A 27,586-nucleotide genomic window follows, 5' to 3' on the forward strand; every position below is an offset into this window, starting at 1 on the left:
TTTAAAGTCATGTGCCGTGACAGCAGCGCACAAGTAACTGTTACTGATGATTCACTGATGATTTTTGGCTGTTAACAAATTAAATCTGAAACAACAGAATTCTTATCATGAAATGCTCTGCAAAATGCATTTGTTTTGTACAATCTATCTATCTATCTCTTTTTATACATAATTTTGCTACTTATCGTAGTCACATTTTGTATTCATCGTGACTCACTCATCGCAACTGTATTTGTTATCGATAGCCGCTTTATGTACAACAACCCTAAAAACAGCAGCAACGTTGAAAAAGTGTAATTTTCTTGTAAATTAGCAAAATTGCGCGAAAAATGTCCACAGAGGATTTCTATTTACGTTATTATGTTGGCCACAAAGGCAAGTTTGGTCACGAATTTCTGGAATTTGAGTTCAGACCGGACGGCAAGCTGCGCTACGCTAACAACTCGAACTACAAAAACGACACGATGATCCGCAAGGAAGCATTTGTACACCAGTCGGTCATGGAGGAGCTAAAACGCATTATACTTGACTCAGAAATCATGCAAGAAGATGATTTACCGTGGCCACCACCAGATCGCGTGGGACGTCAGGTAAATACTGTACAGCACATGCCGGCAAAGACAACATTCTAATGCCTGTAATTTACCATACATATATAGGAGTTAGAAATCGTGATTGGCGATGAGCACATCTCTTTTACTACCTCAAAAACGGGATCATTGGTGGATGTAAATCGCTCGAAGGATCCGGAGGGCCTGCGTTGCTTCTATTACTTGGTGCAGGATCTTAAGTGTTTGGTGTTCTCGCTAATCGGTCTGCACTTTAAGATTAAGCCCATATAACATGGCATTATGGCAATGCTGCCAAGCCCCATCCCAATCTAACTCATCTTGTATTTTAAACATAAGCTTGCATTTTGTCAAGTTAAATTAATATTTTGTACTTAGGGTACATCAAATAGAGTTTTTGTAAATTTTGAGATTTAACTGTTAAGTAAGTGGAATCAACAAAATACAATATAAATCAATAAATTAACAGAGACTATAACATACAGTAATTTTTCAATTAACTAAATATCCAAGAATGTGACAAATTTTAGAATTTATTTCAATATAATGCTTTATATTCTTAATATATGTACATTTTCGAGTGCTTTACATTTGTACACTTGTGCATAAAACTTAATTTATTGATTATGTATAGCGCATTTTACAATTAGCTATAACTAAATTGCTCAAAAGAGTAGCACGCCAATCTTAGCCATTACTTAAACATTAAGTAAGTGTAAGTTGTTTTTAAACTGTGGCATACGCAGAAATAATTTGTGTGAATTTGCTGTTCGGAGATTCGCGAATTGAAGTGTTACAGGTGCTTACTAGATTCAGTCTTTGGGGTTGCTTAAGGACTAAACAAAGTTAACTAAAGCAAAATATTAAGGACAAGCCTACGCTAAGTGTGTGTAACTAGAGAAAGCTCTTGTAGAGCCTAATGCGCAAATCTCAGAGTCATAACTGCGGCTGCTGATGCAGCGCCAAGGTGGCGGCAACATTTGAGCTCGTGCGTTCCAGATAACTACCAGGCATAGCCAGGCCAGGCAACTCCAGTGGTTGCTGCTGCTGCTGCTGTTGTGTTGGCTGCTGCGGCACTTTAAGCAAACTAGGCGAAGCTTGCAGCGGCGTAGTTGAGCCTAGTCCAGCGCTGCTGCCGCCTGGACTTGGACCGCCCTCCTTGAGCGGACAGCCAATGGTGAGACGCACATGCAAGCCAGATTCCTTAATGAGATTGACTACGTCGCCATGCGACATGCCCGCAATTTCAATGCGATTGACGGCAATAATGCGGTCACCCACCTTGAGCTCACCGCAACGATCCGCTGGACTGCCAGGTATGAGTTTGCCTGTGGAAAATAGAAAGTAGTTAGATAACTTGTGCTGCTCGGAATGCCTTTCACGGCCCGTGCTTACCTATGGTGGAGCCGTAGTAATGATTGGATGACGATATGATAACAAAGCCAAAGCCCTCATTCTCATGACGACTCACTATGACGTCATAGGGATAGCGTCTAAGCGTTGCCAGCGGCGCCTGTTGCAACAGATTGCCGCGACGACGACGCAGTATCATTGTAACCTGACCACGCACAGCCGATTCACCCACCAGTGAGACGACCTTGTGGTGCGAGGAGTTCAACTGCAACAGCAAGAAAAGCAATAATTTAGTTATAGTTGTAACCAAGGCGCATCCATAATTCTTAATCTTATTGTTAAACTCACCACATTAATGCCATCGATGCTAATTATTTCATCGCCCGTGGCAACGCGCTGATCCAAATCCGCAGCGCCGCCAGGCACAATGTGTCCCACCGTAACCTGCGAGCCCTCCTCAGTGCCGCCAACTATGCGAAAGCCAAAGCCCATAGCCTGACGCTCCAGCGTTACCTCCGTCAGCTCACACTGATCCGCATTCTCCGAGGCATCCAGCAAGGCGCCATTGCGCCAAGTGGGCGAGTGCTGAGCATGCGACGGATCCAGGTTAGCAAAGCCCACGCGGCGTCTATCGCTGAGCAGCTCATTGACGCGACGTTGCATGCGCTCGTTTTGTATATGCGTCGCCTGCAGTGGCGAGTACTGACTGCTGCCGGCCGAGACTGGCGTCTGGGGCACATAGTAGCCAAACTGCGCGCCCGGCTGTGGACGCTGAAAACGCTGCGCCTGGCAGTCGAAGCAAAAGCAGGACTCGTGATGACCCAGTGGCAATGGCAAGGGCAAGGGCAATGGTAACGGCTGCATGCTGGGCGGCAGACCATAGATGGGATTATAGTTGCCACCACCGTCCACATCGACGTCCTGCAGACTGGCCTCGGCCAGGCGTTCGCTTAATCTGCTCACCATTTTGGGATAGGCATCCATAAACGGCGGCATATCGTCCAGCTCCTGCAGACTGTTCTGCGATTTGCCTGGCGACTTGTTGGCCAATGAGGTCGCCACCTCCAGCTCATTGCTGGGCGTGAGCACGCGTCGTCTTGTGTCCACCAGCGGCGTCTTTGGCCGCATGGGCAGCACCTCCTTCACCTGTGTGCTATACAAATCCGCTGTCGGCGTCTTGCTGCGAAACAGTCCACCGCCGGCTGTGCCGCCTACAAAATTCTTGCGCAGCTTGGCCACATTCCCCAAGCCATTGGCACTGGGATCCGCCGGCGTGCGTTGTATCTTCAGCGCTGTGGGCGTCGTCTGGCTGCATTCCTTAAGCAGCTCCACCACATAGAAATGCGGCTTATTGCGCACCTGTATGCCATTGATCTCGAGCAGCACATCGCCCTCCAGTAGCTGTGTGCAGCAATTGCGATCGAGTATCTTCTTCACAATCTGACCGCAGGCAGAGTCGGCAATGGTGAAGCCAAAGCCCATGGCGCCTTTCATAATCGAGAATGTATAAATTTCGGGCTTCTTCATCAATATGAAGCCGTCGGTCTTGCTGACGCCCTCGCCAGCCAAGTCCAGAAAGTTGTAGTTGCCATCCAAATTAAGCTCCACATTGAGACGTCGCTGCTGCTGCTCCGCTTCATTGGGCAAACGCTCCACAGCCATGGTGGTCACTACCTCTGTATTCGGATCATTGGGATCAAAGGGCAATGGATAGCCGCGGCAAATCTCCAAGGCTGCCGTCTCGCCCGGCAGTATGGACTGGAATATGTTGACCATATCATGATGCGTATAGCCCAGCACACAAGTGTCGTTCACATAGACCAGCACGTCGCCGGTCTGCAGCTGACCGTCCAGCCAGGCGGGTCCATTGGGCACCACAGTTTTGATTTGTAGAAACTCCTCAACATCGCCGCCGGCGCTGCCATCACTGCCCACAATGGTGAAGCCCAAGCCACGCGTCGACTTCAGCAGCGTTGTTTGTATGCGCTGACCCTGCAGCTCGGCGGGATTACGCGTGAATTTGTAAGGCAGCTTTGAGTTGTCTGCCCCAGCAGCAGCAGCAGCAGCTGTTAACTCTTGAGCCGCTGTGGGCGTCTTGGCGCGCTGCTGTTGCTGCTGCTGCTGCTGCTGCTGCTGTTGTTGTTGTTGTTGCAACTGCAGCTGCTCCTGCTGTCGCTGCTCTGCTGCACGTCGCTTTGCCTCCAGCACTGGATTCTCGTACTGCGTGCGTCGATTCACATGATCGATAAAGTACATCCCATACATAGAGTCCTCGATTTTCTCCCAGCCATAGGGCAGCTCATCCTCGCAGCAATCCTCCAGCGATTTCTTTTGATACTTGGACAAACGCGGATCCAGCCAATGCGAGGTGCCCGTATTGTGACTAAGCAAAAATGATTATTAATAAAATTTCTATATAGTATAGTCATTATTTTCATATATCTAGCTTACTCTATAAAGTACAGCTCGCCACGCTCAGTGTACGCTGTCTCCCATTTTGGTGGCAGTGCACCAAGACCATCGCCTGGATCGTCCTGTGTGCCCGGCTGCATATCCTGGCCACCACATTCGCTGCCCATGCTGCTCTCACCGCCTTCACCGTTATAGTAAGTGCTTTGCAAAAGATTCTCTGCAAATAAAATACATTAATTAATTTTAAATTAAATATAAAATTAAGTCAAACATTTTAAAGTCAAGTCAATACTAAAAATTGCCATTGCAACAAATTTTTAACAACTGATTAAACTCTTTTTTGGACTCTATTTGGGCTACTCCATGTTTGCTTCGATTACGCTCAGCACAGGTGCAGCTCATGTTGTTGTTGTTGTTGTTGTTGTTGCTCAATCAGCCGCAAATAGTTTGGAGCAGCCTCTGATTGAGTGCACCACCCGCTCAAAAAGACTCGCCCAATGGCTTCAATATGCAGTGCTGTTGACTGAAGCGTTAAGTGCTTCGAACCAGGCTAGAATTTTTTATTATTGGCCCAGCCAGCAGCCCGGTGACAGATGAAAGGCTTTCTCCATGACCTAGTTACACCGCAAAGTCAACAGCAAATACTAATAAAGCATCAAAAAGGGGACAACACACACGCAGTGTTGTGGCTACTGCTGGTTAGCGATAGTTTGTTATAATTTAAATCACAGTGTATTTATTAATAACATTTTCTCTGCTATGCTGTTTGTCTGTACTGCAAATAAATAAATACTAAGAATAGATTTAACTAACAATAAGTCAAACCGATTGTGACTCAATATTATGCAAAATTATACAACGTTGCTCATTAAAGCAACAACAAAAAAAGAAGCATGAAGAGAAGAAAGCAACTTAACTGTGCTGTCATCGTTAACCCATATATGATAAAGCTGAATCATACTATATAGACGACACATCTCTAATCGACAGACTGACAGATTATTGTGCAAAAAATCTAAAACTAAAATAAGAGAGAGAGAGAGAGAGCAAGAAACTAAACTGAACGAATCGTTTGCATAGCTAAAATATAAATATTTATACAAGTCTGGAGAACGGGGCGTGTCGCTTATCAATGGAGAGCAAACTGTAACGGTAAAAAGCGCTAGTACGAGAGTTCATCTGAGCAGAGGGCGCAATGTACTAGTCGCTGCCTGCTTAAGGCAAACGCAAATAGAAGCTGCGAGTGTGTGTGTGTGTGTGTGTCGGAACGTGTGTGTGTGTGTGTGTGGAGTCTGCATAATGTAGAAAGTGTGAACGAACTAGCCTCAGCCACGGAAGTTGCTGCTGCTGGCACAGTTTGGTTTTAATGGTCGATTCGTTACTCTAAACTCTTCTGCCCACACCCCACCCCACCCCCACCTTTCCCTTTGCTGCTCCAGCTGAGCTGCACTTGTCTGTCTATGTTGACTGCTTGTATAAATATTTGTAAAAACGGATCACCAGATGTGCCACAGCCAGCAAAGAACAAAAAGAAGAATTCTTTTCGTTTTCCAAAAATTTATTCAAGCGAATCTTGAAATCTTCAAACAAACAAGTTTATCTAAGCGAATTTCCAATGCTACTTTTGAACTAAAGATTGCAAATTATTTATGCAATTGTCTTTTATCTTTACAGATCTATTTACTCAAGCAATTCTGCTGATCTAAAATTTGCTTAAATTACAAATTTGTTGTTTCCCTTTATGCTTCTATATAAATTATCTATGTAATTGTATTTTATCTTGACTCTATTTCTGTTTATCTATGCAAATTATTTATGTAATTATTTGTTATCTACACTGCTGCTGCTGCTGGCAGATAAGATAAGATAGAGAGTCAAAGCAATTTATTTGCACGCTTTGTTTTTTAGACAACTTCAACATTAAAAAACATTTGTGCTACTTTCGCATAATTGCCGTAACTTTTTTTATGCCCATACACAATATAAAAGTTTACGGCGCTGTCTGTCAACAGCAAAAATCTGGCAACGCCTTTTACGATCTTAGAGCTGAGAGCGAAAGCCCTTGGACTTGCTTTCATTTCAAAGTCAATGAACCTGCAACAGTTCACACATCTGCTGCTCTTTCTTTGTTTTTTTAGTTACATGCACACGCCCCCAACTTCGAGTACGCCCAGAACAGAACTATATTCTTATTTTTAGTCGCATGAGTTACTCCAACTGCAATTAACTACAATTTAGGCTTGATTATCGTTGTCAATCAGGCCACAGGCCCCAGCTGCTTATTATGTGTAATGCATACTCCTTTGATTAACAAAAAAAAAAACAACAACAACAGCAGCAAAAAATAATAATAAAGAAAGAAAGAGCAGCGCGGCGTCTCGTGCCTTGGCGTCTTCGGTTTACAAACAATCAAAAGACGTCTCAGGTCTCAGGCTGTGACTCACCTACAATCAAGCCCAACATGCAACCAGGGCATACGAAATACTTATTTTTCGCCAGCCATGAAATTATTATTATTTCCTTCAAGCAATCAGTCTGAACTTTTACAATTAAGCCAGCGCAACAGTTGGGCCAAGTTTTGTTACAATTTCCAGCAAAGCAATTAAAAGTGTTTGCAGTTCAAGTAGTTTACTCTCTTTCGATTTCGAAATTCGAACTTGGGTAAGCTCGAATGAGCAAACTAATTCAAAGGCGAGTTAAAATAAACATTTTAAATAAATTAGTAGGTCATTTAAAGACTGTAATATAGCCAAAACTATATAAGTGAGTTTTCACTGAAAAAAAAAAATATTTAAATATTTATAAATGCGTTTGATATCGAAAAATTTAAAATAAGTGTTGATGCCTTAAAAATCAAAAATTGTAGACCAAATATATTGTGTTTTTATAAAAATTTTAAAAAATGTTTAAGTAATTGCGCACAATTTGTTGAAAATTTGAAAAAAGACGTAACCGACAGTATAAGACTCTGTACACAGGACATACATAACGTATACTTAATGTAACTCATTCTAAAATAATTACTTAGTACTTAGTTGCTTTGATTTAGATGCTCTTATGTTATTTATTAATTTTTTAATCGCTCTTAACCAAATTTCACAACATTTTTGTACAGATTGTCATTATAATTTTGATAGTAAACAGTGCCTTGACCTATGGGGCATAACTGTGCCCATGTTGCAACAACTAGAACTCATTCAACGTGGCTAACTTGCCACTTACAATTACAGTTATGTATATAACGCAACTGCAACATTTATCAGTTGCAGAATTATATAATGTGCAGCAAATTAAAGTGCCTGGCCACACTGCATAGCACTTCAATTAAGTGCAACACACACACACACACACAGACTCATAATTTGTTGCAGCTATTCAAATATGGGGGCAAGTGCATGAGGCATGTCTCTGTCTGCTTGCAACAAATTGCTTGGCGAAGAAAGTGCGCGCCCTAGCCAAACAACAAGTGGTCACGCGACTTTTTTCTCTTTTAGCAAATATATATATATATATATATAGGATGGGTATGTATATGAAAGATTGCGCATAAACAAAGCTGGCAGCTTGCAATTAATGTCATGGAGAGTCGCTAGGGAATGTGCAATGTGCTCTGCCCATTGAGGAGGAGCACACAATGATGATGAAGAAGAAGAAGAAGGCAACTGCTTTGTGCTTTGGCCCTTGCTCATAAATTCAAAGTCTCTGCAACTGTCGCAGGCACAGAGCCCATGGGCGTCGCAGGCACAGAGCCCATGGGCGTCGCAGCCCCCCGCTGCTGTTGAATTACAAACTGGGCTACGCCTATGGCCACAGCTGCGTATCGAAAGCTGGAGCAGCAGCAAGTTGATTCATCAGCATGTGCTGAGCTTGAGTTTGTTGCTTCTTCCGCTTAATGATTGCATCTAATTGGCTTTTGCTGCTTCGTTAACTTGGCTTACCAGACACGCCATAAACTTGGCCTAACACACACACACACACACACACACACACGATGTGTCGTAATCAAGAAATTAATAATCGCATCATATGACGTCGACATCTTTGCCGCCGCCCCCGCTCCCTCTACCTTTCCCTGTTCCTGTCGCTCTTAGCTCTTTGCTAATTGCCACTGACATGTGGCTGCGAATGATAAGCGCGTCGCCTGCTTTTGTGGGTGAATGCTTCAGTTCATTGCCATCCTCTTACCACGAGATCCAACACTTCACACACTCTTCACAGCTCACAATTCAATTTTAGCCCGCAACAGTTGCCAAACAACTGAATATAGGTTTGGAAATATGTTTTAAGCAACTTCCGAAAGCATTTTAAAATATATTTTACAAATTGTTAGGCCTTGGTTCGTACCTTTGACTTTAAATGGATGTAAGAAACTCGTTAGCGCGACTTGTCGCTTTAGTCGCCATTAAATTAGTTGCCTTTTAAACTATAAATATCAATTTTCCAGCTCATAGGCCTAAATAGACTAAGCACGCTCACGCATTGCCACGCCCACTCAATACTTATTTCAGTTTTTTTTGTAAGCGTGAACTTGTTTCGTTTAACGCTTGAGCTCTTGGTCTGAATGAATGAATTAATGATATGAATTGTATTCAGAGTTCAACACTATAATTTACTACGTTACACACACGCACATACAGACATACAGACACACACACAGTTACGTAAATTAGCTGACATGTGCTGAGTGAAGGAAATTGTGCGCATATGAGAGATAAACAATGACAAGTGGATTAAGCGACAAAACTGCGCTCATATTACCAATGTGGAGATCAAGTGTAACACACACACACACCACCAAGCAACACACACACACACACACACACACACACACACACACATGTGGCCAGAAAGGCCGACACTCTGATATAGTTTTCATTTCTAGAGTTTACTGTACACACAGAAAAATGGAATCGCTTTCAAATGAGATTCACTTTGAAGTAATAAATATTTTTAATTATTCTTAATATTTTATAAATATATATGATAAAATATTGACACTAAAATTAAATCTTAAGATCTTAAAACTGTGCATTTATTTATATCTTTATCGTCTGTTGATAGTTCGATGAAAAGAAATAATAAGTTGCTTTTATAAATATGAATTTGTTATTCAAATATTTCCATGAGCAATGAAATTAGTCGAAGAATGTTTCAATTTTTTAGAGTCCTTTTTATATTTATAAATATAACATTGTCACACATTGAAACTAGAATCTTTCAGTTTTGCTTAAAATTTTATTACAACATTTTTCAATCCTTTTTGCAAACATAATTTAGCATTAGCTTTGAACCTGCTGCTTTCAACTTTCAAGTGTCATTCTTGGACTATAACTTATCCGACTAACTAGCAAAGCAGTCAACACTTGTTTTATGTTCTTAGCTCTGTCTCAAAGGCAAGGAAGACCCACAAAAGACAGCCAAGTGGCAAATGGGAGGGGGAGGGGTTTGTCTTACAATTGACCCTTTTCTTCTGTCTTGCGTTTATAACTTGTATTTAATTTTAAAAATAAACAATTGGCACGTGGTGCCTGCGCAGACGGCAGAAACACTTGGGGCGCACACTGTTTGCAGTGACTGTTGTGGCAAGTGCACAATTGAAATTGAAACTAAAGTGTAGGCCATGTGGGCGGAAATGCATAATTCGAGACGCCTGCGGAGCTGAGAGCAGCAGCTGCCTAGCAATGAACTCGATTTCAAAACTATAATTTATTTGTTATTAATTGTTTTATGCAAATCGATTGTTTCACAGACTGCAGAGAGTGGAATAACAACCAAAGATGAAATATAAATAAGTTAAAATTATCTAATGACAACTTTTAAATGATATACAGTACAACTTCGACAGTCCGGACACTCAAGTAATTCGGACACTTCTACATTTCGGACAAAATAATATTTTTACCTCTACAATCCGGACAATTTTTTTATGGAAGAAAAAAATAATTTTCGGGGGTTTCCCGTTTTTACTTTGTTTCTTTTATGATTCTGACCTTTGCTTTCATTTGTCACTATCATTACTTCAGTTTCGGTGGATTCTTTCGCAAGGGTGTTTGACTAATTTCATACCAAGCGCCATGTCTTTAACTAATAAACGCAAACATAAAACACTAACTTTAAAGGAAAAGTGTGAAATTTTAAAAAGTCTTGATGAGGGAAAAACTATTAGGCATGTTGCCAAAAAATTGAATGTTCCTAAATCAACGATTTGCGACATTAAAAAAAAAGGAGAAAATAAAACAATTTATTTCGAAGAGAATAATATTGATTTGCAGGATATTCTTTTGTTGAAGAGGATTGAGCAAAAAGCACAAATCATTCATCTCAACAAAGTTAGTCAGCACAAAATAACTTCTTTTTCAATAAATCATTATATGTATAAATTTAATATAATAATTTAATGTAATAATTCAATGTTTTTTAATAAATCATAGTACATATGTATGTATTTAAATCACTTAGATTGTTTTAAAAATTTTCAATACTATAGTCCGGACAACTCGATAATACGGATTTGCCCAAAACTATATGTGTCCGGACTGTCGAAATTGTACTGTAATTCAAATTATTAAGTACGCACCTTTGCTGCCTTTTAATATGCTGCTGGGCTGGGCTATTGTGCGTCCATTGGCTAGAGCCACGCCCCCATTGAGACCATTGCTCATAAACTGCTGCTGCTGCTGTGGCTGTGGCTGCTGGCTGACATTGGAGTTGCCACCCAAGGAGGCAACATCTTCGCGTGACGCATGCAGTGAGGCAACGCTGACTTTCTTTGGCGCCGGTGGCGGCAAGCCCAGCAATGGCAACGGCAACGGCAACGGCGGTGGTGCCACAGACATGGCATAACCACTGTCAACGGGAGCAGCAGCAGGCGCATTAGCATTAGCTGCAACATCGTTGCTCTGACTGTTGTTGCCAAGATCGTTGCAATTGAATTTCTTGCTGCTCTGGCTGCGACTACTTCCGTTGGCCAGGTTAGAATTTAGAGTGAGGTTTCCGTTAAATGTTGCAAAACTGGTAGAAGTCGCGCCATTGTGAGTCGCGTTTGCCACAGCTGCTGAGCTGCCTGCCGCTGTGGCAGTCAAACTGCCAACAGGATGTGTATGTGGATGAGAATGTGCTCCATGTTGCTGGTGGGAAGCATTTAACACACCCGACAACGGCGCCAACTGTTGCTGCTGCTGCTGCTGTTGTTGTTGTTGTTGATAGTAGTTGTATTGTTGCTGCTGCATTAGATAATCGTTAGTTGCTGCCTTGGCTTGAATTCTATTCGCTGTTGCTGCTCCGCCTGCTGCTGCTGCTGCTGCTGCTGTTGATGTTGTTGTTGCCGTTATTATTGGCATCTTCTGCTTCCGTAATGTACTCACACTTAATATTGTTTATGCTTTTTGTTTATTTATAGCTTAAACTGCAATTACTGGCAATTTGTTTGCCATTGCGCTCATGAGCTTATCGCATCAAATTCATTTTTTAATTCTTCACAGATCATTTTATTGCTCATTCATTTAATTATTTTGCTGTTAACAATGCTGCGAACTGGCTTTTATTTAAATGCATATGGCAGACGTTGATTTAAGCTGCAAAAAACGCAAAAATATAAACATATAATGATTAATAAATTAAGTTAAGTTAAGTTTCAATGTCATTTAAATTAAACAAATTTAGACAGCAGCTGCTAATATATTTATAAATGTACCATAGTTAAAATAAATTCATCTATTTTCTTAACAAACTTAGCTTTGCATAGATTGTGATTGACAATATAATATGATTTCAAATAAAGCTTAAAAAATGCATTCATTAGTATATGAAGTTTATAATTTGCATTTCATATTTTTGAAAAAACAGATGCTAATTTATTTTTTTTGCACAAACAGATGCTAATAACCATGGATCCATAAAATCAGAAATCAAATTTATATTATCGTTGCCTATTTGGACTTTTTCTTTGCTTTGCTTCTGATCTAACTGCTGGCAAAAATGGAATAGAAGCAAATAACTTCAAAGAGTTGAACTGCAATAGATTTTCATTCATTCAAATTCGATTTAGACGCATATTAGAAATGCTTACCACAACCAATTTGAGAGCGTTCAAAACCACAAGACTCGGACAAACAATGAACTATTATAGAATCAAAGACTAAATGACGTCACCAAACTAAGGCTGGACTCACTTCTATGCAACGTGACAATGCAACACGATTGCAACAAGAGGCACTTAAGTTATATAGACACGATCGTTATGCGATTTCTATAGTCAGACAGACAGTCAGGTAGTCAGGTAGCCAGTGCGTCAGTCATTCAATCATTCAATTGTTAGGATTGCTGCTTCTGCTGCTGCTGCCACATTCCAAGACTTGGCAATGAGAAAGCATTTATGGGCCAGTTACCATGCATGCAATTTGAAATTTTTCCTCAACTATTTTGTGATTATATCAAAGCTATTACTGTGAAATTTCATTGCCAATTTAAGCTGGAAATGCCACAAATATGTTGACTTTGAGTTAAATAAATTTTGAATTAAATTTGCGGCTAATGAAAACCACTGATCGTGACTCATATACAATTTGGCAGTAAGCCGAATTAACTATGCGAGAAAAAAGGAGCAATAAAAAACTCTTCAAGCGAAAAATTTACTTCAATAAAAACAACAAAATATGAAAATTAAAGAGAGAGGGGAAAAAACAGAATTTTGAGCGGCCGCGCACACCGCCAAGGGAACCGCAACGGGGCAACAATCACCAGCCAAGAATGTCAGCAGTAGCAACAGCAACAACAACAACAACAACAACAACAACAAAGGCAAGAAACAAGTTTTCTACCGAGGCATGCCACCAGATCGACCAGTTCAACATGATGCCACAAGCAACAGGCAGCAGCAAAGGTAACCCCCGCATAAATGCAGACACACACACACGCACACAGTCTCAAGTAGGTATAAGATAAGTATACACACACCCTTGAGTGTGGCAACTACTTGGGATTGGGCTTGGGCTTGCCACTTGCTGTGGCAGACATTGGACATAGCTAAACGACAACAAACTTAAGAGCGCATTTTGTGGTCAAGAGAGGCAGCCACACGATGTTGCACCACGTTGTGCACCACCTGTCGCCAACAACAACAAAACAGCAAAAAGCACGTAGCCAAGTTAGAGGTGCCAACTTTCCATGGCAACAACAACAACAACAACATGTTGCAATTATTGCGGTTGACTCAAAAACAACAACAATAATTTCACTTCATGGGTGAAATTTTGTATGATGAACGTTTATGGATATTTATATTTTTTTTTGCGCGCGTTGACAATATTTAGCTGCTGCTGCAGCGCTTTGTTTATTATATGGCAAAGTCAAAGTCAGTGGCAACATAATTACATACACATGCATGTGTGTGTGTGTGTGTGTGTGTGTGTGTGTGTGTGTTTGTTGAAGTGGACAACTTAGCATATTTAAATTATGCATTTTCCCCACGCTAGACACTTGAAAGTGGCACAACAAATGCGGCTTGGGAAAATTATACTTAATAGGAAGCTCTCAGGCAAAACTTAATTAGCCGCTTTGGCAGCCGCTTTTGATTCATATTTATTTTGGTCTTATTTTTGTTTATCAAACAACTTTCTATGACTACTAAAATGTTGAATTTAACAAGCGTCTATGGTGTAGACAACTTCAAGAGTTTCCCATTATATTGATCACTTTCATTATTCGCACCTCTTTTTAGTTTGAGATTTCATTGCAGATCAATCAAAACAAAAACAAATACAGCCAAACACTTTCCATTTCGCTGCAAATAATGGAAACTGCAAACGTGTTTTCCAAAATAGCGCCAACACACACATGCACACATACACAGACAGTCTGAGCTCAGCACTTGTTAAATGCTATAAAATGGATAATGTTATGAACTTGTTGTATACCTCTCTCTCTCTCTCTCTCTCTCCCTGTCTCTTTCTCTTCAGTCCTCTTTTTCAGCTTAAGAAAAACAAGCGACGCTCAGGCAGCGACGCGTTACACCTGCGCAGGAGTTAGTTTTAGTTTTATAGACGAAAAATAAAACTGGTTGCGGGCTGTTTCTTGTAATCAGCATATACACACAATTAATTAAACATGATTTTTTAAATTGACTTTTATTTACGTATTTCAGCTAAGCACTTTGCACTTTATTGGCTTTTTATTTATTAGTATTGCTTTTTAATCTGTTTACACACATTCGTATTATTGTTTATTTATTAATAATACGATTTAAATGCACACGCGACGGTTCTGTTGCGCCTAACAATAAACCGACCGAGCAGCAACACGTCCGTTCAAGCTGGCGTATGATAAGAGAATAACGGATTCCGGTTTCAAAAAAAAAAAAGAACAGAAAAATGTTACATTATTAGCTCAGTTTGCTTAGCTTAACAGGAGCATAACATTTTTTATTGCTCAGTTTAACAGAAGTAATTTAAGGTTTATATCGATGCTCTCTTTCGCTCTTTGCTAGCGTACCTGTTGCTCACGCAAAACACAAACACAGACACATTCACAAAGAAACTCAAAACGCCAAAGCAAATATTAATGCAAATTTAAATTAAGTTCTAAACATATATGTACACAAAACTATAGAATTTGTTATTGCTTGAATTTTAAATGAACAAATGATGCACAGAACATAAACTTAAATGCGAAAAATTTAAAAAGAACGGAACACAACAAGCAGCGGCTTTAACAAAATCAAGTAAACTATTTTATTGTAGATGACAGTGTGCTGATCAAAGACCGAGTACAAAATTTAAAGTGGCATCGGCAAGGCATCGAAATGTGCGGCATTTTTGAAAACAGAAACGGAGCAGGCTTGAGCTGCTCTTTTTATCCACATTAACATTTTAGTGTATGATTACATACATAAACAATAAATTTTAAGTATTACGATTCTAATGCAAAATTTGCTGTATAAAATATAAAAATAAAAAAAAATTATAAAATCTGCACAAAGTTACCTTCATTATGGAAGTTGCTAGTAAGTTGCGCAAGTTTTAACCAATGTAGCTCTGCTTACATAAGACTTTGTGCAGTTACACTTACAAACGAATTAGAAGAACTTATATCCGAAGCGTTCTGCGTTTTTGACACGCATGGTGATAAATACATAGATACTCGGAACATCGGTAACGTATTAAGGTTTCTGGGTTGTGTACCCACGGAAAAAGATATACAGAAAATCACAAAGGCAACGGAATCCGAAGAATACCCTGGAGAAACGTATTTGACAAAGTTCATGGCCCACGTTTCGCAATGCCTTATGAATCGACAGTAAGATCTCTGTATATTAAAGCTATTTTGTTAAATTATGCTTAACAACTTGTATTTAGAATGGAACCCGCCAGCTCGTTTAAGCTTTTAGAAGCATTTGAAGTATTGGATCCAGAAAATAAACGATATCTTACAAAAGAATACTTTGGAAAGCTGATGAGCGAAGACGGTGAGCCATTTACCGAAGCCGAATTGAATGCCATGTGGCCTGTGGCAATAGACCCGATTACTGGAACAATACCCTATATATTCTACATAAGCCAGCTGAAGGTAATATGAATTAAATCAAATCAATGTTTATAATAAGTGCATTATTTGCAGCATAAAACAAACATATATGATGTGGCAGGAAAAATCAAAGATGAAATAACTGCAGCGAGTGAAAAAGAAAAGGGCAAAAGGCAAATGCCTCAAATGCCAACATTCAACTAGTAATGCGTACTAAAGTGTAAAAAGAAAAAAAATTTGTCCGGCAAAATAAAATTTTCCGTGTGTATTGTTGCATACGTATTTTACAATTTAAATTTACCTTTTTTAATGTCCTTTGGTTTTAGCGAATTAAATTCAAATTTCTAATCCCGCCTTTTAATTTTTGTAGATTGTGTTTATCGATGCTTACCTAGAAAGTAGTATTTTTACTCAGAATCTGGATTTTGCGGGCGTTCAACCTTCTGGCAACACCACATAATTCAGCTAAACATTGGACCTTTCGCTCGCACGTATGCTGCATTCTTCTTACCGAAGCTCGAAATCGCACACACAATCAGTGCTGCCATATTTGCAGTCTTTTAGCTAGATTTAGCTTAAATGTTAATTTATACTTGGGCCGTCTTTTCGTAGGCTTCTTTTGAATAAATATAAAAAATATATATGCAGAAACACTTTATGGACAACATCACATATTTTATTTACTTATATTTACTGTGTATTTATGCATTATAAATTAAAGAACTAGCAATTTTATTTAGCATTTTTTTTTTTGGCTTTTGGCTATTTCTAGCAATTTTTCTCATCGATTTAGCATCACTACTGTTTTTTTTTATTGCGTGGACGACGTGGACTCAGAAATATATTAAATTTTTAGTTATATTTAATTTAAACAACAATAAAAATAAAACATTAGTGCTATAACACGAAGAGCTGTAGGCCTGAGCCACGCTTGTGAAAAAATTGCAGCACACGTAGTTAATTAGCGAGACACAAAAAGAGAAGGCGGTGAAAGAAGAAGAGTCAACTACAAAGTGCAAGTGCTGGTCAAGTATTCCAACGCCCTTTTTCCAGCGTTACAAATAATTTGACAACATTTCATTGCCAATAGCAAAGGTAAGCAAGCATAAGAAAGCCAATAGACAAAGCCTCGAAATTCGTAACGTTCGTGTTATCACATGGCAATTAGGCTTGATAAATCAGACAATCAAAGACGTTCTTGCTCTCCCTCTCTAGCTGTCAACCAGCCTCAGCCAGAGCAGTAACTTTTTCAGCCTTGTGGAACAATGAAACAAGAGAGGCGATCTCAAGCTTGTGGCGCACACACATTTTCAATGTCGCCTGCTCAGTTCAATAAACGCTTTATCAAGTATTCCTCCTCCACCTTAAAAAAGTAAAAAAAAAAGAGAGCTTGCGACAAAAAATTGTGCTCAATTGGCTACGCTGAGTGCAATTCAAATGGCAATTACTCTACCTGGCGAGCGGGAGCTAATTTCTAATAAGAAATTTATAGCAAACATTCCCAAATGCGGCCAATGTCATTTATTATATTGCCTTAAGTTGTGGATTATGGGGGTTGGCTAGCAACAAAAATTGTTTACCAATTCGTGCTTCAAAACACACTTAAATAAACAATGTAAAAAGCCAGAATCTGAGCACAAACCAGCTGTGCAGAATTTAACTTCAATGTTATCTGCGCACGTTTCACTTTGCGTTGAGTCAACTTGTAATAAGTTTTATATACATAGTACAAGTTTATCTTATCTACGCTGCGTGCGACCTTTTAGATATTAACAGAATATACCCTTCAAAATGTATTTTCGGCTAATGCTGATAGTAAAAATGACAACCGTGATTGACAAATCTTTTACCCTTACAGCTGTATCTCATGAATTGGCAGTGATTGGAGTCCAACATGTCCGCTTACAATACAAACTATGCACCGCCCTTGGTAAACGGCAACCAAGCCGGCTTACTGAATGGCCAACCTCCAACGCAACATCAACAACAACTGCTCCTTCTACAACAGCAACAGCAGCAGCAACAACAACAACAGCAGCAGCAGCAGATACAACAAAAACCGGTGCAGTTTGCAGCAACACAGCCCATGCAGTATGCCACGTCCGCGTTGCCACAACTAAACAGCAATGTGATGAACAAGTATATGCCGCCACCGCTTAATAATGCAGCAGCAGCAAACTTGCGACCGCCCACGTTAAATGGACCAACGACGGCAGCACCTGCGGCCATCAATGGCAGCAATGGAGCTTTTAGCGCCAACTCCTCGCGCACTGCTTCGCCTGGTTTATTGCGAGTAGCGGCAGCAGCAGCAGCACCACCACCACCAGCGTTAAACCTCTCCAACAAGCCGCAGTATGCGGGACTGCATCCTCAGCAGGCACCTCCGCCGCCGCCACAGAAACCAATGCAACAACCACAGCAACAACCAACTCAGCCCATGCAACAATCACATCAACAACCGAAGCAACAATCACATCAGCAACCTATGCAATCTGCCAATCCGTTAGGCAACTTGTCAAACAACATGCAGAACTTGAATTTAAGTCAAAGCAATAGCCCCGCCATGACGCCAGGCGGACCCATAGTGAGCAGCCCACTGTCCCGCAAGGATTTCCGCGGCGTAGCTGCTGGCTTGGCTGGACCCACTGCCCAACTGGACAATACCGGCGCTAACACGCTGCTCTCTTCAAGCGGATTGGCGCCCACTATGCAAAATACCATGGCAGTGCCCTTTGGGAACGTCGTGCCCAACAACGCGCGGCCGGCAACTGTGTTTGGCGCTGGTGGCCCGCAGCCTAAAATGGCAGACAAATCGCAGCCTTCGCAGCGTCCCAAAGTGATGTATGGCGTGCCACCGGCAGGAATTGCAACCACACCAAATTGGGAGCAGAATAACAATGCGCCAACGGTCATGCAGCCACCACCACCACCACCAATGTCGCAGCCGACAAGTTTTCCGCCAACAAGTCCAGTAAGCGCAGCACAGATGCCTCCACCACCACAAACAAGCTACGCGCCCACAAGTCAAGCGAGCGCATCTCAAGCACAGCTGCCGCCCTTTGGACCACCACCAACAACTGCGCCGCCCCAGCACCAAGCAAGACAATATCCCTATACACAGGGCTATCCTGCGCAGGCGCAGCCTCCTCCTCCACTACAGCAGCAACAACAACAACAGCAGCAGCAGCAACAACATGCGCAAAAGCAGCAGCAGCAGTTGCCTCCACCAGGCATGTTTGGCACTCAGCAGCAGCCAAGCAGCGCTCCGTTGCAATATCAAGCGCAAAATGCGCCACTTAACGTTGCCCAGCAAGGATTCAGCCGTCTCTGGGGGCAGGACACGATTGATTTAATGCAGAATCGGCACATATTAACGCCTGCCACATTGCCGCCACCAAAGATTGTGCTGCACAATCAATTTCATGAGTCGATCAATTGCAATCCAAGCATCATGCGCTGCACCCTGGCCAAAATTCCCGAAAGCAATTCGCTGCTGCAGAAGTCAAGGCTGCCCCTTGGCATTGTCATACATCCATTTAGGGATATTAATGTAAGTTATGGCCATGCTAAGCACAAGTAACCAAGCCAACTAATTTACATGTCTCAATCTTTCTTTGACAGAGCCTGCCCGTGATACAGTGCGTCAACATTGTGCGCTGCCGCTTGTGCCGCACCTACATCAATCCCTTTGTCTACTTTGTGGACAGCAAAATGTGGAAATGCAATCTCTGCTATCGGGTCAATGAGCGTAAGTTTGCTTAAATCTAATGCTAAATTAGATTGTAAATTAAATTAGGGATCCAGTTTTATGTTTGACAGCATTCGGTACAGCACCAGCATTCGAATCGAGTTGGATTACAGAGAGGGGGTTATTCTTCGATGAGCACAACAACGACGAGTGAAGACTCATTGGCCGCTTTTGTGTTGTATGCGCTGATAGCCACTGCTTTGATTAATAAACGGCTATCAATATTTATAGGTAACAGGAGCTTAGTCAGCTGATTTTGAAATTATGTTGGGTTATTGCAATCAGGGCATTGACCGATCGACATGTAGTTTAGTCAGCAGTGATCGTGTTAATGTTTACTATTTTTTACGACAAATTATTTATTGTGTAGTTTGCAATACGCGAATGTGAGTGAAAGTGAAGATTGCTGAAAGTTACTTTCGTTGCCATTGGCTAAGTTAAATTTTTACACTGAGACTTATTTTCGTGCTGAATTCTATTAGAAAAAAGATGAAGCTCATATACGATTTAGGATTGTCTTCTATTTATTTAGGTTCCCGTTGCTGATTACATATGTTTCAGAATTTTAATAGATTACAGTTTTACATTGTTTACCCATGTCCTCTTTAGTTCAGTTGGTAAAATCTATGTTGAGGATTGTTTACTTAGGTCATTGGGTTCGCACTCTTATCTGAAGTTTATTATCGCTACATTTAATTAATATGTAACTTACTTTGTTACAGTGCCCGAAGATTTTCAATTCGATCCGGCAACCAAGACGTATGGCGATGTGACGCGCCGACCGGAGGTGCGTTCCAGCACCATTGAGTTCATTGCACCCTCGGAGTATATGCTGCGTCCACCGCAGCCGGCCATGTATCTGTTCCTCTTCGATGTCTCGATCATTGCACAGCAGAGCGGTTACTTGGATGCGGCGTGTGCGGTGCTTAATCGCCATCTGGATGAGATGCCTGGCGATGCACGCACCCAAGTGGGCTTCATATGCTACGATAGCTATGTGCACTTCTACAGCATGGCCGAGGGTCTCAATCAGCCGCATGAGATGACGCTGCTGGATATTGATGATCCGTTTCTACCGCGTCCAGACAGTTTGCTGGTCAATCTGAAGGAGTGCAAAGAGCTGGTCAAGGATCTGCTCAAGCAGCTGCCCAAGCGCTTTGCCCACACACACGATCCGGGCTCGGCACTGGGCTCTGCCCTACAAGTGGCCTTCAAGCTAATGGTAAGCAACTGCATTAGGATTTAAATTTCAAATCAATACTAACTCTTACCAACTTATCAATAGCAGTCATCTGGTGGACGCATAACTGTATTTCAATCGTGCCTTCCCAACAAGGGACCTGGAGCGCTGGAGCCTCGCGAAGATCCAAACAATCGTTCGTCCAAGGATGTGGCACATCTGAATCCGGCTACAGATTTCTACAAGCGCTTCGCGCTGGAGTGCTCCGGCTATCAAGTGGCCGTCGATCTGTTTCTCATGAATCAACAGTACAGCGACATGGCCACAATATGTAAGAGAGCAATCCCATTCCGGTCTAGGATTTAGGCTAAAGTTTTCTCCTTGCAGCGGGCATAAGCAAGCACAGCGGCGGCTGCATACACCACTTTCCGCTTTATCAGAGGACCAAGCCGCACATGGTGGACAACTTTAAGCAGTGCTTCAAGCGCTATCTGACACGCAAGATTGGCTTCGAGGCGGTCATGCGCATTCGCTGCACTCGTGGCCTGCAGGTGCACACATTCCATGGCAATTTCTTTGTGCGCAGCACGGATCTGCTCTCGCTGCCCAATGTCAATCCGGATGCCGGCTATGGCATGCAAATATCTTATGAGGAGAGCCTGACGGACGTGAAGACCATTTGTTTCCAGGCCGCGCTGCTCTATACGAACAGCGAGGGGGAGCGACGCATACGTGTGCATACGATTTGCTTGCCTGTGACGGCGTCGCTGCCGGAGGTTATGCATGCGGCAGATACGGAGGCCATCATTGGTTTGCTCTCCAAAATGGCTGTGGATCGCTCGATTACATCGAATCTGTCGGATGCACGCGACGCATTCATCAATGCAACCATCGATGTGTTCAACGCGTTTAAGATTGCGCAGAATCTTCCCTCCGGTCAGTCTGGGCAGCTAATCGCGGCGCGTAGCCTAGCTCTATTGCCGCTCTATATACTAGCGCTGCTCAAGCATGTGAGTCACGATTCCTTGCCCCCCATCTCAGCCAGCGCTTTAGCTTATGCTCTGCTTGATTTTACAGCCCGCTTTTCGTGTGGGCACCAGCACACGCTTGGATGACCGCGTGTTTGCCATGGACAGCATGAAAACGTTGCCGCTGGACCAGCTTATGAAGTACATCTATCCGGAGCTGTACAAGATCGATGTGCTAGTCTATCATGCACGCAACGCAAATGTGAGTACAACGCAGGATGACGACGACGACGATGACGAACCTTTGCCGGAAGTGCCACGCCTGCAATTGTCTGCCGAACAGTGAGTCACTAATTGCACGCGTCAAATTGAATTGGGTTTTTTTAAATGTTTATTTATTTAGCTTGGACTCGCGTTCAATATTCTTGATGGACTGCGGCTCGCTGATAATGCTCTACGTCGGCCTCAATGTGCCCGCTGATGTGCTGGACAAACTATTCGGTAATGCCTTGCCTCATTTATTTAGTAATTTATTTCATAATAAAACCATTTTAGGCATAAGCTCGACGGCGGAACTGGCGGATTATGTCTACGGCCTGCCGAATGTGGTCAGTGCCGAAAGTGATGTGCTCAAGCGTTTTATTCTACGTTTGAATTATGACAAACCGTATGCACCTCTAGTGCAAATTATCAGGCAAGTCTAGCGCTAGCTTGTAGTTTGTTTCAGTTCTTTTATTAATTGCTTGTATATTTTACAGGGATACCAGCACGGCCAAGGGGCAATTTATTGAAAGATTAACCGACGATCGCAGTGAATCTAGTTTGTCGTACTATGAATTTTTGCAACACATACGCTCTCAGGTTAAATAGTATATAAGCCGAAAATCCTACTATAATTGTATACAACATAAATACGAGTTTATTCGAACCTAAAGCGCTGGTGGTGTCCAATGCCCAGCCAGCCAGACAGCCAGCTAGCCAGGCAGGCAGGCAATTGATTTGTGAATTGTATGTGCATCCAATTTCCGCAAAGAAAAAAACAACAACAACACAAAAGTAAACAATGTAAAAGCAAGAAAATGTCTAAGTCTAAGTTACAGTCGCAGGTGCTAATTAACGCGCTGCTAATTCTAAATAGCTGTACCCCTGGTCTAGTTAATTTAAAAGTGCATAATGTATTTATTATTATATTATATATTATTTGTTGATTTTTTGTTGCACTAAAAAGAAACGAAATGCAAGCAAAGCAAACGAATTCAATTTGAGTAAAAAGACGTGAGGATAACAACTTGTCAGAGCCAGCAGCGTATCAACACTTAGTCCTTATAACCTGCAAATACTAGTTAGTGGAGCGAGAGCAGCAAAGTTATTTATTATAGCGAGTACACAATTCGATTTAGTCACATGCACTTGCAAAAGTTAGAAAACAAAAAAAAAAAAAGCTTTAAATTTATGAAGAATTATTTGTTTCTCTTTATTATATTTTTCCTTGCTTCAAAGCCGCTTATAAACATTCTTTGTTATTGCTTTTATTCTCCTTGCTTTAACTAATTTCTAGTATTTATTTTCAAAAAAAAAAAGAAACTTACAATTTAATGTTGTAAGACGTTTGCATTGACTAAAAGGCGGTGTGGATTTTTACTGTAGTTAGCCAACTTATAGATGGGAACAGTTTCGGTATTGTATAATTGCATTGGATTGATAATGTTTAAGCTTAAGCCCTTAATAAATAAACAAATATACAAAATATAAATAAGCAAATACTTAGGTAATGCGAAACTACACAAATCCTTTTTTTAACACAATAAAAGGTGATTAATAGAGAGTTTGAATTGAAATTGATTAAGCGTCTGCTGTACCATAAATATAAAACTTATGCACACACACACACACACACATACGATGATTACGCATAAAAGAAAAATAAAGATTTTAAATAAATCAGAAACGGCACGTCGTTTTCTTAAATATAATCATCAGACTCCAACCAAGGGTTTCTAAAAAATAATTTTTGTTTCAATTTAAACTTATTGTGCGGAATAGAAAGACTTACGGCGAACGTGGTGCATATTTTTGCTTGGCCAACTGCCAACTGATATGTTGCTCGTTATACAAAGTATGCGCCCCATTCTCATGGAGTCGTTTATGTTTTTCCAGGAAATCCAAACTTAAATAAATAATATCACACTGATCGCACTGATAAGTTACCACAATGTCACGTGGCGTGGTGGAGGCATGAAAACGCTTGCGATGCTTTTGTAGCTCCTGTTCTGAGCTTAAATTTCTACCACACGCATCGCATCCAAAGCTGGGCAGCTTTGGACTCTGCGAGCGCTGCTGACATTGCTGTATGTGTAGAAAGAGATGCCTCTGCAACTCATCAATGTCCGTGAAAAGTTGCTGGCATAGAAAACAGTATATGGAATAGTGCTCCACCTGTTCGTTATGCGCACTCATTCTATCCTGTACGCATAAATCGGTTTGCTTTAGCGGCTCAAAGATGCCAAACATTTCCATAGCTTTGTAATATTTCTGAAGCGAATTAATTTCGCTTCTTGTTGGACACTAATTGAATAATTATCATTATAGAGATTAATAGATTTACTCGAATATACTAACGCGCTGATTAGGATCCATTTTGTGTGCCGTTCACCCGTTTACGCAAGCCTCGACCCGCATTCGTCGAGAGTAAAATTCAAACTGTGAACGGTCGAGCGCGTAAACTGCGATAAGGTACAGGTTCCACTTAGAAAAAAACACACGGTGTTTCTATTGACTATAAACCAGTTTGTGCTCAAAAGGGAATTTCAGTGTTGAAAACTGTACAATTATAACTAGCTCATGGTTTTCGCCCTCTAATCGGGCTGAGCAATGCTTACAATCCCCAAGCAGCTGTAATTAACTCATAGTCCTTATTCTTATGCACATAAGAATGAATTTAACATTTCATGCTTTCCCCTATAAAGTTAAAATACTGAATTTGTTAATGGTAGTTATAAAATTGACACTCCAGAATATTCTACACATCTGGTTACCTGATGTCAGTTAGCGTTTGCTTGATAATTTTAAAATTAGATCCTTCTTTGACGGTATTTCCAAGTGGTTACATATGCATGCCACAACATGCTTAGGTAGCCGTCTAGAATATAATTATAGAAGCAGTAATTGTTATTCAGTGCATATTATAAATATGAATATTCTGTAATTTTCTCCCGTACCAATAAAACACACACACATTTAATAATTAAACATGTTCTCATGTTTCAATATTTTATGCGTACTTATGCTACATAAATTGAATTGCTAAACACTTCAGTGTTTATAAATTTCAATCCAATTTAAATTTATTCCGCAGCAAGACTCCAAACGTAATAGGAGACTGACGACGTTTCTCGCTGAAGCGCGCGATCAGTTTGAGTCTTTAAATTTCAGAGAAAAGCACTTAGATCAGCAATTGTTATTGTTTGTTTAAAAGTTTAATTAAACTGATGACTCGACCGTCACGTTGTCTTATTATTATGTAAAGCGTTGATTTAATTTTAATGCATAATCAGCAAAATGTTTTATATAAAATGTCAATGTAGCGAATCCAGAATCCAGATCGCTCATATTCCAAGACGGTTTCTTATCGGCAGTATAAGTATACACTGAACACTGAACAATCCACGTAGTATATGTTAGACTCGTTGCGCGAACATGTTAAAATATTTTTTTCCAGCTCTGCTGTTGGAGCTTTCGCCTGCGATTAGCTCAAGCTTAGACTAGCTTTACTATATTTGTATTTGAAGTGTGTATAAGTCAGTCGATGGTGAAATATAAAATAAGGCTCCATCCGGGGCGTTCTTATGGCACGTACATATCACAATAAAACCAAAGATTCCTAAAAATTCACAAGATTAAAAATAAAACAAATTCCGATAGGCACAACATACGCATTAAAATACGGCGAATGTGGCGCATATTTCGTTTGCTTTTTCTTAAAGCCGCCGGAACTTGGAGGTGAAGATGGCAAATACTTCTCCTCGCAATCCCGTTGTGGATTATAATCGGCTGCTGCCAGAGCATTTAACTGTTGTGTGGTCAAAACCTTAGGGTACGACTTTGTTGGCGTAGCTTCTATTGTGGATTTTTCCTGCGTGCCCAGTTGATTTTCCGGTGGTGCGACCGACGCTGGTGACAGTTTCTTGCCATGTGTAACCCGCATGTGCTTGCGGAGAAAGCATAATTGCTTGTAGCTTACGCTGCACTCCGGGCATTTGTGCTGCAAATTTTGATCTTTCTGCTGATCGTCCGGACGTTGCTTCTCGCACATTTGTGATGGTTCGCTTGATTGAAGTTTGTGGATTTCAATAGCATGCAGGATGAGATGCTCGCTTAGCTTGGTCACATCACTAAAAGGTTGCTTGCATAGATAGCAGGGCATGTGCATCACTAAGCCCGGGGGTACACAGTTATTATTCGTCAACATGGACGTGAGCGTAGGCATTCCAGGCGGTGATTGCGGTGGCGTGGCTATGCTTGTCGGTATTTCATTTAGATCTCTGATTGCTCTCAAATTAGTAATATCTGTTTGTCCTTGCATTGCTTGTCTGTCAGCATTTTTCGCTGTACTCTGCTCATTATATGAGAAGGGATTTTCTTGATTTCTTGGTATAAAACGCTGTTCGTTTAAAAAAAAGAGTTAGTGTGCTCTGAAGTAGAATTTTTTCATTACTTAGTCAACGCTATTTCACTTACATAAATATCTTCCATTTCAACATTTAGCGCCATATTTTCATATTTTATAATTATAATAATAGAGAAACTGGTAACAACTGCTCCGACGCAAATAACGCAGCCAACTGAAAATAAATTGCCGTTAGCGTTCGCTTATATATACATACATATATGTTCTGCTTCTTCTGCCGAAACACAATACAGTATACATACAAGTAAAAATGTTTACAAGTTTGTATGTATGTATATCAGTTTATTATGCCGTCTTCCTTTTACTTTTAACCGTTTTTTTTTATGTATGTATGCTTCTTTGTTTCTTTATATTATCCTTTTAACAAATGTTTATCACACGCCGCTCTCTTTTCTTTTATTATATTTTACGGCGCATGCGTTTATTCTTCGGTTCTTCTTATGGCTTGAGCAACAGAAACGATGTTTGTAAATTGATAATAAGGAGAAATGAAGCACAGACACAAATACACAACGAAGAATTTCGCAAGATTCAGAGCTGTCACTTTGGCCTGTTTTTTTTTCTGGACTTAGACTTTTTTGATCTTCTAGCCTATTCTAGCCATAAATTAATATTTCACTTTTATGCGCTATGCACCAAGAATTATATGGTGCCTACATATATGTATGTATGTATATGAAAAGTACGTCCTACTTGTTCGAAGTCTTATTTATATTTGTAGAAATTTTTCACCCAATCTAGCCCATTTCTCGCAGCCCTAGAAAACAAATTCAAAGTTAACGGCATTTTCTGCATTGATTGCAAAACATATTAAAACACACACGCAAACATATGTACGTATGGGCAATGAGCCAGTGACTATGACTGTAACTGCGACTGTAACAACAAAATATTTGAGCTTGTTTCTAGATTTTTTGACATCAGCTTTGCAGATTCAAATTCTTGACTTTTAACCTGCATGTATATGTCAAGAATAACTCAATATACATACATAAAAACTTTTGCAGAATTAAATCGTATACTGCTTATTTTACTTGTGTACATAGACTCTTAATAGATTTGCCCTAAACTGATAACCTTTCATATGAGTTAAGTCAAATGGTAATCTTATAGCAATCATCCTATTATAATAAAATCGAGATTGTACTA

At 40.7% G+C, this 27,586-nt stretch overlaps 6 protein-coding genes across 7 annotated transcripts; 3 read left to right on the forward strand and 3 right to left on the reverse strand.

The window, feature by feature from the left end:
• Positions 1–260: 260 nt before the first annotated feature.
• On the forward strand, positions 261–1,005 carry LOC108595712 (protein mago nashi). The gene is made up of 2 exons (XM_017980994.1): positions 261–590; positions 660–1,005. The coding sequence occupies exons 1-2, from the start codon at positions 330–332 to the stop codon at positions 840–842; spliced, it is 444 nt and encodes a 147-aa protein (XP_017836483.1). The 5' UTR covers positions 261–329; the 3' UTR covers positions 843–1,005.
• Positions 1,006–1,110: 105 nt separating this feature from the next.
• Positions 1,111–11,819, reverse strand: LOC108597693 (membrane-associated guanylate kinase, WW and PDZ domain-containing protein 2). The gene is made up of 5 exons (XM_017984369.1): positions 10,912–11,819; positions 4,374–4,551; positions 2,271–4,305; positions 1,965–2,187; positions 1,111–1,897 (listed from the first exon to the last, which is right to left on the reverse strand). The coding sequence occupies exons 1-5, from the start codon at positions 11,672–11,674 to the stop codon at positions 1,506–1,508; spliced, it is 3,591 nt and encodes a 1,196-aa protein (XP_017839858.1). The 5' UTR covers positions 11,675–11,819; the 3' UTR covers positions 1,111–1,505.
• Positions 11,820–15,239: 3,420 nt separating this feature from the next.
• LOC108595755 (dynein regulatory complex protein 8) lies at positions 15,240–16,125 on the forward strand. The gene is made up of 4 exons (XM_017981045.2): positions 15,240–15,333; positions 15,389–15,626; positions 15,686–15,896; positions 15,948–16,125. Exons 1-4 carry the CDS (start codon positions 15,321–15,323, stop codon positions 16,056–16,058), a joined length of 573 nt encoding a protein of 190 aa, XP_017836534.1. The 5' UTR covers positions 15,240–15,320; the 3' UTR covers positions 16,059–16,125.
• Positions 16,126–16,677: 552 nt separating this feature from the next.
• On the forward strand, positions 16,678–23,177 carry LOC108597118 (protein transport protein Sec24A). Of its 2 annotated transcripts, none has more exons than XM_017983496.1 (10): positions 16,678–16,949; positions 17,713–19,404; positions 19,476–19,602; positions 20,325–20,824; positions 20,888–21,113; positions 21,170–21,792; positions 21,860–22,092; positions 22,154–22,251; positions 22,306–22,444; positions 22,509–23,177. In XM_017983496.1, the coding sequence occupies exons 2-10, from the start codon at positions 17,749–17,751 to the stop codon at positions 22,618–22,620; spliced, it is 3,714 nt and encodes a 1,237-aa protein (XP_017838985.1). In that variant the 5' UTR covers positions 16,678–16,949; positions 17,713–17,748; the 3' UTR covers positions 22,621–23,177. The 2 variants fall into 2 exon arrangements, with proteins under 2 accessions (XP_017838985.1, XP_017838986.1); XM_017983497.1 differs by having other exon boundaries at positions 20,891–21,113.
• A 94-nt stretch (positions 23,178–23,271) lies between these two features.
• LOC108597119 (uncharacterized zinc finger protein CG12744) lies at positions 23,272–24,598 on the reverse strand. The gene is made up of 3 exons (XM_017983498.1): positions 24,370–24,598; positions 23,804–24,315; positions 23,272–23,747 (listed from the first exon to the last, which is right to left on the reverse strand). Exons 1-3 carry the CDS (start codon positions 24,385–24,387, stop codon positions 23,714–23,716), a joined length of 564 nt encoding a protein of 187 aa, XP_017838987.1. The 5' UTR covers positions 24,388–24,598; the 3' UTR covers positions 23,272–23,713.
• A 505-nt stretch (positions 24,599–25,103) lies between these two features.
• Positions 25,104–26,656, reverse strand: LOC108595717. Its single transcript, XM_017980999.1, has 3 exons — positions 26,488–26,656; positions 25,683–26,410; positions 25,104–25,630 (listed from the first exon to the last, which is right to left on the reverse strand). Exons 1-3 carry the CDS (start codon positions 26,518–26,520, stop codon positions 25,594–25,596), a joined length of 798 nt encoding a protein of 265 aa, XP_017836488.1. The 5' UTR covers positions 26,521–26,656; the 3' UTR covers positions 25,104–25,593.
• Positions 26,657–27,586: the final 930 nt, after the last annotated feature.

This window comes from Drosophila busckii, chromosome 2R (assembly GCF_011750605.1).
Source record: "Drosophila busckii strain San Diego stock center, stock number 13000-0081.31 chromosome 2R, ASM1175060v1, whole genome shotgun sequence".
Classification (NCBI taxonomy): Eukaryota; Metazoa; Arthropoda; class Insecta; order Diptera; family Drosophilidae; genus Drosophila; species Drosophila busckii.